The sequence below is a fragment of the Oncorhynchus gorbuscha genome, linkage group LG26 (genome assembly GCF_021184085.1).
Source record: "Oncorhynchus gorbuscha isolate QuinsamMale2020 ecotype Even-year linkage group LG26, OgorEven_v1.0, whole genome shotgun sequence".
Taxonomy (NCBI): Eukaryota; Metazoa; Chordata; class Actinopteri; order Salmoniformes; family Salmonidae; genus Oncorhynchus; species Oncorhynchus gorbuscha.
The window spans coordinates 3195220-3207764 of NC_060198.1; the positions used below are offsets into that span (position 1 = coordinate 3195220).

The following is a 12545-nucleotide window of genomic DNA, read 5'->3' on the forward strand; positions in this document are numbered from 1 at the left end:
CTTGTTTTAAAGCACTGTTCTTGTTGTTAAGCTGGTCTCCCACACACACCAGCATACTCACAGCTCATTTACGAGACCTTGCCGTGTGTGTGTGCGAGTGTGTGTCTCTGTGTGCGTGTTGTACGTATTAGCTGAAGCACCCACCTACTTTGTATTACATGTAAAGTAGTTGACTCTAGCCTATCCTTATTTAAATGCAGTTGTTGTAAGTTAATTAGCTCCGCAATCTTTCTATCTACAGTATGTAACTGACTATCATGTTCTATGTTTGGCTTAAGGCTAAGGGTAGTGATGATAAGTGTTTTAACTAACTTGCTTCCTTTCTTTATGTTCAGGCCATGTATTCATAAAGTGTTTCAGAGTAGGATCAGCAGTGTGGCTCAGATTTGGACTCTCTCTCCATGGCCCCTCTGCAGGTGTACAGCAGCATGGAGCACCTGTCCCAGTTGGAGCAGAAGGCCCCCTCAGTGACTCGACGGGAACACAAGGGCTCCCGGGAGGACAACAGGGGGAAGAGAGAGAGTCTGGGAAGCTTCCCTATCAGGGACAAGAGCTGGAGGACCGGTTCACCTGAGATGTGAGTTTGGTGGGTTGAGAGAGAGAGAGAGAGAGAGAGATATGGGGGGGATTTTATGTCTGAGTTTCATACACAGGTTGGTTTATAGAATTGAGATCCACTGTCTATAATTGACTCTAGTGAGTGTTAGAGTGTGATTGTGTGAACTCTCATGCTGAGCTCCTGTATTGGGGAAGTGTCAGGTCCTAAGGCGGTGGTAGCAGCCATTAAAACATCCAAACAGAGAGATGTTAACACTAACTTTAAGGGGGTATACATAGGCATTCATGAAATGTATACAAGTCATGATACCTTTATACCAACATTCACAACACATTGATTCAACATCAGTTTAAATACGTTTTCAAAATAAAAGTCCCTTAGCATTGGGAATAATAGCCTCTTCTGTTCTCCTGGCCCCTCAAAGGAAGCGTCTGTCCGGTTCTGAGTCCCTCTACATGGACGGTGACTCCAGCCCTCCCCTCGGGGCCCGGCGCCGTTTCTCCGCCCTCATGGACACGCATCGCTTCGCCTCACAGCAGGAGGACAACCCAGACCCCCTGACACGCCAGCCCCCTGTCAAGGCCAGGGGGACTTCACTGGAGGTGGCCTCCGTTCCCTCCACACCCCCCTCCACCCCCAGCACCACCCCTGACCCAAAGGAGGAACATGTAGGAGGTGAGAGAGAGAGAGAGAGATTACAGGGTGGTAGAGGTTTGTTTCACTTGTATTGTCACCGGACAAACTGGTGATTTTATCAGGTGAGGTGACAATTGAAAAGTCAGTAGAAAGTGATGATGTGTATAGATTGTAAGTAAGCCAAGAGAGGACATTAGCTAAGCTCCAACAATATACTGTACTTAAGACTGGAGAGTAATATTTTTTTCCGCCAACAGAGAAACCACCAAGCCCAGGCGAGACTCTGGGAGCCACGCCCACTCCATCCACTACTCCTGGACCTACATCAGCCAATAGGGAGCTGGGGGCAGGACCTGTGTATGACCCCCTGGGCCCCCGGGCCACGAATGACCTGGTCCTCCGCAGGGCGAGACACCAGCAGATGTCTGGAGACACAGGGGAGAAGAGGAACTCACGGCCTGGCAACAAGGTTATCAAGTCAGCCTCGGCCACAGCCCTATCTGTCATCATACCTGCAGGTAACTATGCTGAATTGTTATGTGTTGTTTCTGTCTTGAGTAGCTTTATATGTATTTTAATAATCAAATACATTTAATCAGGCAGTCAATTAATCACTATGGCCTCCTGCCACTAGAGGGTGCTGTGAGCTGCGATGTTACTCTAATGCTGAGTTTACACAGCATACTTCAATCCGCATGATGAAATACATTTACATTTAAGTCATTTAGCAGACGCTCTTATCCAGAGCGACTTACAAATTGGTGCATTCACCTTATGACATCCAGTGGAACAGCCACTTTACAATAGTGCATCTAAATAGTACACTGTAATATGTGTATCTCTATGCCTAAAACTTTTCTTACTCTTTTTCTTACCCACAATCACTTCCATTCTCTCCCAATTTGTCATTCCTTCATCTTTCCCCTTTCCATTACTCCTCTCCCTAACATTCTCCCCCCCCACCACAGTAGACCAGTACGTCCACAGTCACAGCTCCCCCTTGGCCAGCCCCATGTCCCCCCGCTCCCTGTCTTCCAACCCCTCCTCCCGGGACTCGTCACCCAACCGTGACTACTGTCTGGCCCCCGCTGTCAGCGTGCTGCGCTCTCCCATCACCATCCACCGCTCAGGGAAGAAGTACGGATTTACCCTCAGGGCGATACGGGTCTACATGGGAGATACGGATGTTTACAGTGTCCATCACATCATCTGGGTGAGGAGAGGGGGAGGAGAAGGGGGGAGGGGTGAATTCATTCATTAATTAACTTGAAAGGTATACACTATCCTATTTATTGATTGACAATGTATCCTCGTCCAATGGCAGCACGTGGAGGATGGAGGCCCCGCCCAGGAAGCAGGACTGTGTGCTGGTGACCTCATCACCCATGTGAATGGGGAGTCTGTCCACGGATTGGTCCACACGGAAGTGGTTGAACTCATTCTAAAGGTATGATGGAAGAAGAGATTTAGTTCTACAATAGACTTTGTTGATATGCGTAGGTTTGCGTAACATCCATGCTCATTGTTGGTCTCTTAAGCTATGAGTAAGGGTGTTATTCGTCAATGTAGATGTGAAGGAGGTCGTTCTGTGACCATGCTCATGTGATGAGTAACTTGCCTGCATACAAGCGTTGGCTCCCTGAGCTAGTGCCCAGGCTTTAGCTCAGCAGGCTAACCTAGACTTGTGGCATGCAGAAAACCTGTGATCAAGCCCCAGTCAGTCACATAGATGTGGCTCATCATCATTCTGTGTGCCCCTGCAGAGTGGCAACAAGGTGACAGTGACCACCACACCGTTTGAGAACACCTCCATCAAGGTGGGTCCGGCACGCAAGTCCAACTACAAGTGCAAGATGGCCCGACGCAATAAGAGGCCCATCGGCAAAGAGGGACAAGAGAGGTACTGTAGTATGGCACTCTCATTTACAGTAGCTGTTATCATGTATGCTGTAACATGGACAAGAACAGTTACATGTATTTATTCAGCATTCTGCTAATACGTTTCAGTATCTCTCCATGTTATACATTGCAAAACTGTTTTTTAAATGAAAACGATTCTCTACTACCCTCTCCTACTCCATCCCCTATCCCTCTGTCCCCCTCCTCCCTCTCTCCTCCCTACAGTAAGAAGCATAGCTCCCTGTTCAGGAAGATCACTAAACAGTCTAACCTGCTCCACACCAGCCGCAGCCTGTCTTCTCTGAACCGCTCTCTGTCGTCCAGTGACAGTCTACCAGGTTCTCCCTCCCACAACCTGTCAGCCCGCTCCCCTACACAGCAGGGATACAGGTCCACACCTGAGTCCTCCTACCTGGGTGAGTAACAGACCTGAGGGGTACACTACAAAGCAGCATCAATCAGTTAGCCAGCTAACTTGCCTAACTATTCTAAAATAAAAAAAATTGAAAGATAAGCTTGAAATGTACGTGGTCTAATTGACTCAAACACATACTGTATCTAAGTTTAGCTTTCTAAATGAACTAGAAAATCAATAGTTATTTCTGGTTGTTTATGGAAGTTAGCTGGCTAACTCTTTGATCCCACTTTGTCGTATACACCTCAGGGTTCCAAATTGTATTTGTTTTCTTTGAAGTAAATAGAGTGTTTGAGATTGTCAGATGGTCAGGGGTTGGGAACCAGTGTTGGTTCCATTGCACCAGGCAAGATGAATCAAACATTGTAATCCCAGTTGTGGCTGAACTGATTATTAATCTTTAGCTGAAGAATCTGTTTTTCCCTCTTCCTCTCTCACCTTTCTCTTTTCTGTCTATCTTCTCTCTTCTTGTCTCTCTTTCTCTACCCCTCTCTCTTTTCTCTCTATCTTCACTGTAACCTCTCTCTTGTCTTTCTCTTTCCTCTCCCCCAGGTGTGTCCTCTCAGAGCAGCTCTCCTGCCTCCAGCACCCCCAACTCCCCTGCCGCCTCCCAGCACATGCGCCCCAGCTCCCTGCACGGCCTCTCCCCCAAGCTCCACCGCCAGTACCGCTCGGCCCGCTGCAAGTCTGCCGGCAACATCCCCCTCTCCCCCTTAGCCCACACACCATCCCCCACCCAGTCCTCCCCTCCCCCACTCCCAGGCCACACCATCGGTAGCTCCAACACCACCCAGACCTTCCCTGCCGGGGCAAAGCTCCACTCATCACCACCCGTGGTCCGCCCCAGGCCCAAGTCCGCCGAGCCGCCCCGTTCCCCACTCCTCAAGAGGGTCCAGTCAGCAGAGAAGCTCACCTCGCCGCTGTCTCATTCCCAGTCGTCGAGTGGTGGGGTGGGAGGGCCTCTGAGGAAACACAGCCTGGAGGTATTGTGAATGTGGCGGTCTGAGATGTGTATTAGAGGTGTGACACATGGGTAACGTGTGCTATGGGTGTATTATGAATGTGTCCAGTTTATAATGTACAGTATAGTGTTGATTTAGTATTTTCATCTCGTTTATTAGTTTAAGTATACATGGGGAAGACATTTAAATACAGTTAAAACAACACATTGGGAATTAAAAGAACTTGAGTCTTTTTTAGTAGACCTACTGTATACAGCATCACTATGTGTCTAAGACAATTTCACCCTAAATAAAAGTTTATCCTATCCTATCCTAGGTCCAGCACTCTGACTTGTACCGCAAGGACCAGTTCCACTGTTGCGAGCTGGGGCTCCAGAGTTTGTTGGAGACGGAAGGGGAGAATCTACCACCTCTGAACCCCCCACTGCTGCCCTCCGCCCCAGGCTCCCAGGGTTCATCTACAGGGGCAACTACCACGACACCAGAGACGGGGGTGCTCAAGCCGATGAGGAAGTTAGGGAGGCAAGAGTCGCCGCTGAGTAGGGATACACTGCTGGCTGGGAGGGAGAGGGAAAGAGAGAGAGAGAGGAAGAGAGAGAGAGAAAGATCGAGGGAGAGGGTGGGAGAGATCATTATGGCTTATAGCAACAGGACAACAACCGTCCCAGAGAGGTCACCTAACCGAGGAGGAGGAGCCACAGCAGATAATCACCAATCAATAGCTAGAAAACCCTCAACCAGTGAGCATACCTTTAGCCCTCAGAGTAGCCCCACCTACAGAGCTCAATCCAGCCAATCGCCAAATCTGGATTCCATCAAAACTACAAGTCCCAAAACTACAAGTCCCATTACTCCCACTGGGTCACCAGGTATATTTAGGGGCCATCCAGAAGGAGCAGAGAAGAGCCAGCGTCAAACAAACATGTCTATCAAGCAACAAAGCCTCCGAACGGCCGTGAGTACAAGCCCTCTCAGCCAAGACTCCCAGGAGAATTACGGGGAGAACAGAACGGAACCAAAGCTAAATGGAGACAACAAGGTGTGTCCTCCTCCCAGGCCCAGCATGCCCTGTGGGGGCCCTCTAGGGAGAGGCACTAGTCCAGACAGAGGCATGGGTATGGGTGGATCATCAATAACGTCAGGGTCTACAGGTATGTTCAAGGCTAGTAGTAAACCATCAGGAATAGTAGGAGAGAGCCTGAGAAAGAATGGAGCCGAGAACAATGGCTCTCCAAGAACTTCAGAACTGGGGTTGAGAAGCCCCAAAAGCCCCAAACCTCCAGCCAGGGCCCTGGCTCCAGCTGTCCCACCCCACGGACAACCCCTCTCCCTGGGCAAGGTGAGGCAGGGCCTGGGGCCTGTCAACTGCTACCGAGGGACCCTGGACTGGGAGGATAAATGTCGGCTGGAGGTAGTAGAAGAACATTCTCCATCCCCCTCCCCCTCCCCCACAGGCATCACCCCTTCGCTCTGCGCACCCTCCTTCTGTCCAGGCAGGTCCAGGCCTGTTTCCCCCGGCGACAAGACCAGCTTTGTCACCCAGCTGACCAGTGCCGCTAAATTGGTCCTGGGGCCTATAAAGGGGTCAATGGTGTCCCAGTCCCAGGAGGGGCCCAAGGGGAAGGAGCTGAAAGACATGCCCAAGTCGGGTGAGGAGAAGCAAGGTGCCTCGGCAGGAAAGTCTGAGGCTTCGTCCGGACTCGGAGTCCGGATGGTTGGCGGTGGCACCACAGTGGCCCAAAGTCCAGCTGACTCTGTTCCTCAGTCTGATAAAGCGAACACAGGTAGCCACCCCCCCAAATTGTAACCCTTCTATCTGAAAGGAGTTTAGAGAGGGGGGCATTGAGAAATGAGATGCCTTTTCAGATTTCTAGAACAATTCCACAATGTCAAGCACTTAAGACGACATTCCAGTTCTAGAAAAGCATATCAACATGGAATTGACTTATCTGTAACCATGAGTGAGCAGAACTATTGTAAAGGTGCTGCTACGGCCATTTTCTATTATACAGTTAGTATATATTAAGACAACGCTCCACTTTATGAACTATTAGATATCTATAACAGATCTGTATGTATGTACGTGAAATGAATGCATGTCATGTGGTACATTTTGTGTGTTTCTAGAATAAAAAGGAGTGAAAAGTGCTTTACTGATCAAAACATGCTGAATACTGTGAAACACCAAATCCATTTACCTACTCGTTTTTTCTATCTCGACTAAACGACCAATCACTTCTGTTTCTGTAATTCACTCAAATAAACGTAATCACAAGCAGAGGGTATGCTGAGTCACAATCAAGTCATTACAACCTTGACAGCAACAACAACAAAACACAAAATCCAATCGGCCACTGTAGATTTATCTTCGGAAAGTAAATGACTAAATTACTACTGCAAAAGACAATGACGCGGCCACTAGATTTTATCTTTACAAAGACACTCGACTGGGCCAAACAGGACCAATGACTACTGTCGTTTTCTGTTACTACTGTAAGGCCGCCCATGACAAAGAATTATGGTCCAACACTACACTCACTGAAGTCCTCAGTTGATTAGCATAGCCAGATTAGCATAGCATGCTGTCAGTGAATGTCTGTAAGTGAAGGATGAAGTGAAATAACCTTGAGTTAGTTCTGGGTGAATCTTGAAGGCTATGGCACATTTGTGTGCCATGGATTGCGTCCGAAATGGCATCCTATTCCCTATAAAGTGGACTACTTTTGATCAGAGCCCCTGTAGTAGTGCACAGGGAATAGGGTGCATTTGGTGCCTTGGTAAAAAAGAGTAAAGCTCCTCTGACAGTTCTGAAGCTCAGAGCGCTTATCTCTACAGAACAGGACTACTACTGAAGCCCACACACACACACACACACACACTGGTGTAAGCGGAGTTGATATTCATGGATTTAAATCCCATACCCCTGTGGTGGATGATTTGGGCTGTGTGCGTGTGTGCGTACCCCAATGTGTGTGTGTGTTTCAGGGATGGGTTCAGTAAACCAGAAACTATATAGAAACGAACAGAATCCAAACTTGAATAACATTGATAAATTAGAATAATTGTATTTTGTTGTGAATAAAATGATCTGTTACTTGATCCTGACTGCACAGCTACGGTAAGGACATTACTGTAAATATCTGTAAAGACTATGGCTCTACTATTCGTACATTCTAATTGTCACTCATCATGTTTTGTTTTGGACCAAAAAGGTGAAGAAGAAAAAGCAGGTGTAAATGGATGTAGCATATTTAATAGATGTAAAATGCATATTAAGGGCTTTATGGATGGATAAGGTTTTTCATTCTTTGATGTCAAATGTTCACTTGCTGTTGCTGTTATCGTTTATCCATCTGTTTTTCTATTAACCTTATTTTCATATTGGATTCCTTCCTAATTCTGGTGTCAGGTATCTGAGAGTTTAACTGTCTGTTTTTAGCCTGGGTGCCTGTCTGTTTCTTGCCAACTCTGTATGGAATTGTCATTTCAAACAATGGCAAATTAAGTAGGCAAAATTACAAACAGATCTGGGACGAGGCTAGTCGGTGTTGTGAAATAATAATATGACTATGTTTCACTCACCACAGTAGGATTCACTGTAAGTTGAGCACTACAACTGTATGTGTGTTAAGATAATACACTGTGCATTATTTCAATGGTGAAATTATGATGATCTCTCTCTCTCTCTCTCTCTCTCTCTCTCTCTCTCTCTCTCTCTCTCTCTCTCATTTATCTTCTCTATCAAACATGTAACACCCATAATCTTTATGCGAATGATTGGCAAATGCTTGTTAGTGGGTGAAGAATATCAGATGTTGGAATTAGTCTGGTAGAATATGCAAGCTTTTATGTACTACATTACTTGGCTGCTTTTCAGAAGACTTTCTGACTGCAGCCTATAACTTGGACCATACCGCCCCCTTATGGTGTGTGTATATATACAGTACCAGTCAAATGTTTGGACACACCTACACGTTCCAGGGTTTTTCTTTATTTTTACTATTTACTACACTAGAATAATAGTGAAGACATCAAAACGATGAAATAACACATATGGAATCATGTAGTAACCAAAAAAGTGTTAAATAAATCAAAATATATTTTATAATTGAGATTCTTCAAAGTAACCACCCTTTGCCTTGATGACAGCTATGCACTCTCTTGGTGTTCTCTCAACCAGCATCATGAGGTAGTCACCTGGAATGCATATGAATTAACAGGTGTGCCTTGTTAAAAGTTAATTTGTGGAATTTCTTTCCTTCTTAATGCGTTTGAGCCAATCAGTTGTGTTGTGACAAGGTAGGGGTGGTATACAGAAGATAGCCCTATTTGTTAAAAGAACACTTACATATTATGGCAAGAACAGATCAAATAAGCAAAGAGAAATGACAGTCCAACATTACTTTAAGACATGAAGGTCAGTCAATCCTAAAAATGTCAAGAACCCTGACAGTTTCTTCAAGTGCAGTTTCAAAAACCATCAAGTGCTATGATAAAACTGGCTCTCATGAGGACTGCCAAAGGAAAGGAAGACCCAGAGTTACCTCTGCTGCAGAGAATAAGTTAATTAGAGTTAACTGCACCTCAGAAATTGCATCTCAACATCAACTGTTCAGAGGAGACTCTGTGAATCAGGCCTTCATGGTTGAATTCCTGCAAAGAAACCACTACCCTACCAATAAGAAGAAGAGACTTGCTTGGGACAGGAAACACGAGCAGTGGACATTAGACCGGTGGAAATATGTCCATTGGTGTGATGAGTCCAAATTTGGGATTTTTTGGTTCCAACCGCCGTGTCTTTGTGAGATGCAGAGTAGGTGAATGGAGGATCGCCACATGTGTGGTTCCCACCGTGAAGCATGGAGGAGGAGGTGTGATGGTGCTTTGCTGGTGACACTGTCAATGATTTCTTTAGAATTCAAGGCACACGTAACCAGCATGGCTACCACAGCATTTTGCAGCGATACGCCATCCAATCTGGTTTGCACTTAGTGGAATTATCATTTGTTATTCAACAGGAAAATGACCCAACACACCTACAGGCTGTATAAGGGCTATTTGACCAAGAAGGTGATGGAGTGCAGCATCAGATGACCTGGCCTCCACAATCACCCTACCTCAATCCAATTAAGATGGTTTGAAATTAGTTGGACCGCAGAGTAAAGGAAAAGCATCCAACTAGTGCTCAGCATATGTGCAAACTCCTTCAAGACTGTTGGAAAAGCATTCCAGGTGAAGCTGGTTGAGAGAATCAAGGCAAAAGGTGGCTACTTTGAAGAATCTCAAATATAAAATATATTTTGATTTGTTTAATCATTTTTTGGTTACTACATGATTCCATATGTGTTATTTCATAGTTTTAATGTCTCCACTATTATGTTACAGTGTAGAAAATAGTAAAAATAAAGAAAATCCCTGGAATGAGTAGGTGTGTCCAAACTTTTCACTGGTACTGTATATATATAAAACATTGTTCCATATCATAATCATTATGCCATGTAATTTAACATAGTTTATTCAAAATAAATATCTCATTTTATAATATTATGGAGTTTATTATCATCATATCTGAGAGCTACATATTGTTGTAATGACAGGTCAAGGTACTTAATATAGCAAGATATATTTTAGGGATGCTGTTGTAATGAAGAGGCCTAGGGCCGTGGCTTATTCAGACTTGAGATAAGAACACTTAACTTGGACTTAAGTCAAGAAATGTGGACTTAAATCGAGGTTTTATTGACTTAAATCCATGTTAACTACTTATCTCAAGTCTAAATTTGGCCCCTACTGAATATACAGTTGTCTCTTGTTTTGGTAGATAACTGGAATGTTTGCAGTAGTTTACAATATATTCTTATTGTTATATGAATCATTCCACTTGTTGTTATTCTCTAACTGTTCAGAGATGAGTGGCTCTTTAGCGTTATTCTGTGACTGTTAGTTCTACCTTCAAATATAAAGGGAACCAGATAACATTTTGTCACATTTCCAATGTTATCAACCTGATCACTAAGGTGGTGTTTATTGTATTATAATCATTGAAACATCAGGAGTAGATAAGTTAGTCAAAACTGGTCTGTGAAGAGAAAATACATGCACATTTTGAATAATAAACGCTCTTGTTATTTGTATGTGAGGTTTTTTGCAGGCATATTTTACTCAAAACTTTCCATGGAGGAATTCCGTGGTATATAGAGATCTGTTTTATATGTTAACGATGGCAGAAAATGCACATCCTAATCATGATTATGATGAATTGTTTGAAATGCACTTTATATTTTCAAGCGTTTTTTTCTTCATTTATAAGTGTTTGTTTTGGTCTGTATTGCTACAGTTATGTATTATCTGGGCGAAAATAAACTCTAAACTGTACTTAAACAAATATACAATTATATTTATTCACAATGGCCACCAACGATGAATATGTCTCATTCACCTCATTTGAAAATGTTATGTAGATAAAGGGCAAGTATGAAGACATTATACCTTTCTCTTGTTGTTTGTCATTTCGGCGTTTCTTATTTACATTGAACATGGTGGTCCGTTACCTAGCAGATGCTCTTATCAAGAGTTACTTACAGACAGTATAGTCAACTAAGGTAGATACAGCAATCACAAAGTCATTGCGGGTATTTCTTCAATAAACCAGATATCAGCCAAATCAGTGCTAGTAAGAAAGGACCAATGGGAGCGTTAGTGCCAGAAAGACAAGTACAACAGTCTAATACTAGACACGTGAAGGGAAGAACGTGTAATACAATTCAGAGAATTTATCCAAACTTTAACTTCTGCCACCGTCATTTTCTTGTGCATACTGATAATAAATACAGGCGTGGAGCTCATAACGTCAGCCTACGATCTGCACAACCTGGCTCCAGATAGCCAATGTTCAACAGCAAAAGGATACATAAACATTTTTATATTCTACAACCTTTGTTTTCCACATAACATCTTGTGTGAATTTATTAAAATTACTTAAGTCTAGTGTAACCTAATGTGCATTCATAACTACATTATGTCCATCATAAAAATATATATAATTATATGCAGATCAACTAGGCTAAATGTAGTAAACTAGACAACAGAGACCTTTGGTATTAGTAGTAGTGGTTAATCATAATAAAATGCATGAACTAATTTCATTCACAATTTTACCGGTACTTATCTGTAGCCAACACCTCATGGACGTCATATGCTTTACATAATGTCAGTGTAAAATATTACTCTATGAAGCGCGCACTATGCCTTAAAAAAATATATATATATATTTTGATATAATAAATCATTCATTGGTATTACAAATTATACAGTACATCGAGAAACAGTAAACACAGAATTGTTGTATTACATAACAGATGACAGAAAAAGTGTCTACATTTGTCTCACTGCCCCCACTCTCTGGTCATCGGTACTCTCTGATCACACTGATCGATCTTTTATCTCTTCAGATTAGACTGAAGACAGAATATCCACAGAGGGCATTCCCAGGCTCCATCACCACTGGCAGAGGCAGCCCCTGGCACTCCACCTGTCGCCTGTACTCATCCATCGCCTGGTGAGAGCCTCCAGGGATAAAGGGTTGCTCAGGCTTCCTGCAACGAGGGCCCATCTCCCCAAGAGCTGCTGGTCTATTCGTGGTGGATCCATGGGTTTAAGGAGGTCCTCACAGCCTAAAGCAGCAGCAGTTGATTGGCTAAAAGACAGGAAGTAGAGGAGAGTCGTGGCACATAGACTGAACATGGCTTCAGTGTCTAGGTCTCACTATATCTATGCACCAGTATATCAATAAATCAAATGTATTTATCAAGCCCCTTTTACATCAGCCGATGTCACAAAGTGCTATACAGAAACCCAGCCTAAAACCCCAAACAACAAGCAATGCAGATGTATATCTATTTACTGTGGGTCTATCTATATCTATAAAATCTACAATATGTATCACTATATGTTATATATTTCTATGTCTCAATATATCTATCTTATATATTTCTATATCTACAGTATCTATCTACTGTCTATGTGTCACTGATGTGTCTGTCTGTATCGAACACTGGTGCTTAGCTAGAGGGGT

At 43.8% G+C, this 12545-nt stretch overlaps 1 protein-coding gene across 1 annotated transcript in view; it reads left to right on the forward strand.

The window, feature by feature from the left end:
• The window catches only part of LOC124015545 (microtubule-associated serine/threonine-protein kinase 1-like), a 98597-nt gene extending 91843 nt beyond the window's left edge, over positions 1-6754 (forward strand). Inside the window, exons 20-28 of the mRNA XM_046330825.1 lie at positions 417-577; positions 984-1234; positions 1453-1713; positions 2164-2408; positions 2520-2642; positions 2959-3095; positions 3320-3510; positions 4062-4492; positions 4788-6754. Of these exons, the coding sequence (XP_046186781.1) occupies positions 417-577; positions 984-1234; positions 1453-1713; positions 2164-2408; positions 2520-2642; positions 2959-3095; positions 3320-3510; positions 4062-4492; positions 4788-6278 (3291 nt within the window). The 3' untranslated portion in view covers positions 6279-6754. The remainder of the gene's footprint in view (positions 1-416; positions 578-983; positions 1235-1452; positions 1714-2163; positions 2409-2519; positions 2643-2958; positions 3096-3319; positions 3511-4061; positions 4493-4787) is intronic.
• The last annotated feature ends 5791 nt before the right edge of the window (positions 6755-12545 follow it).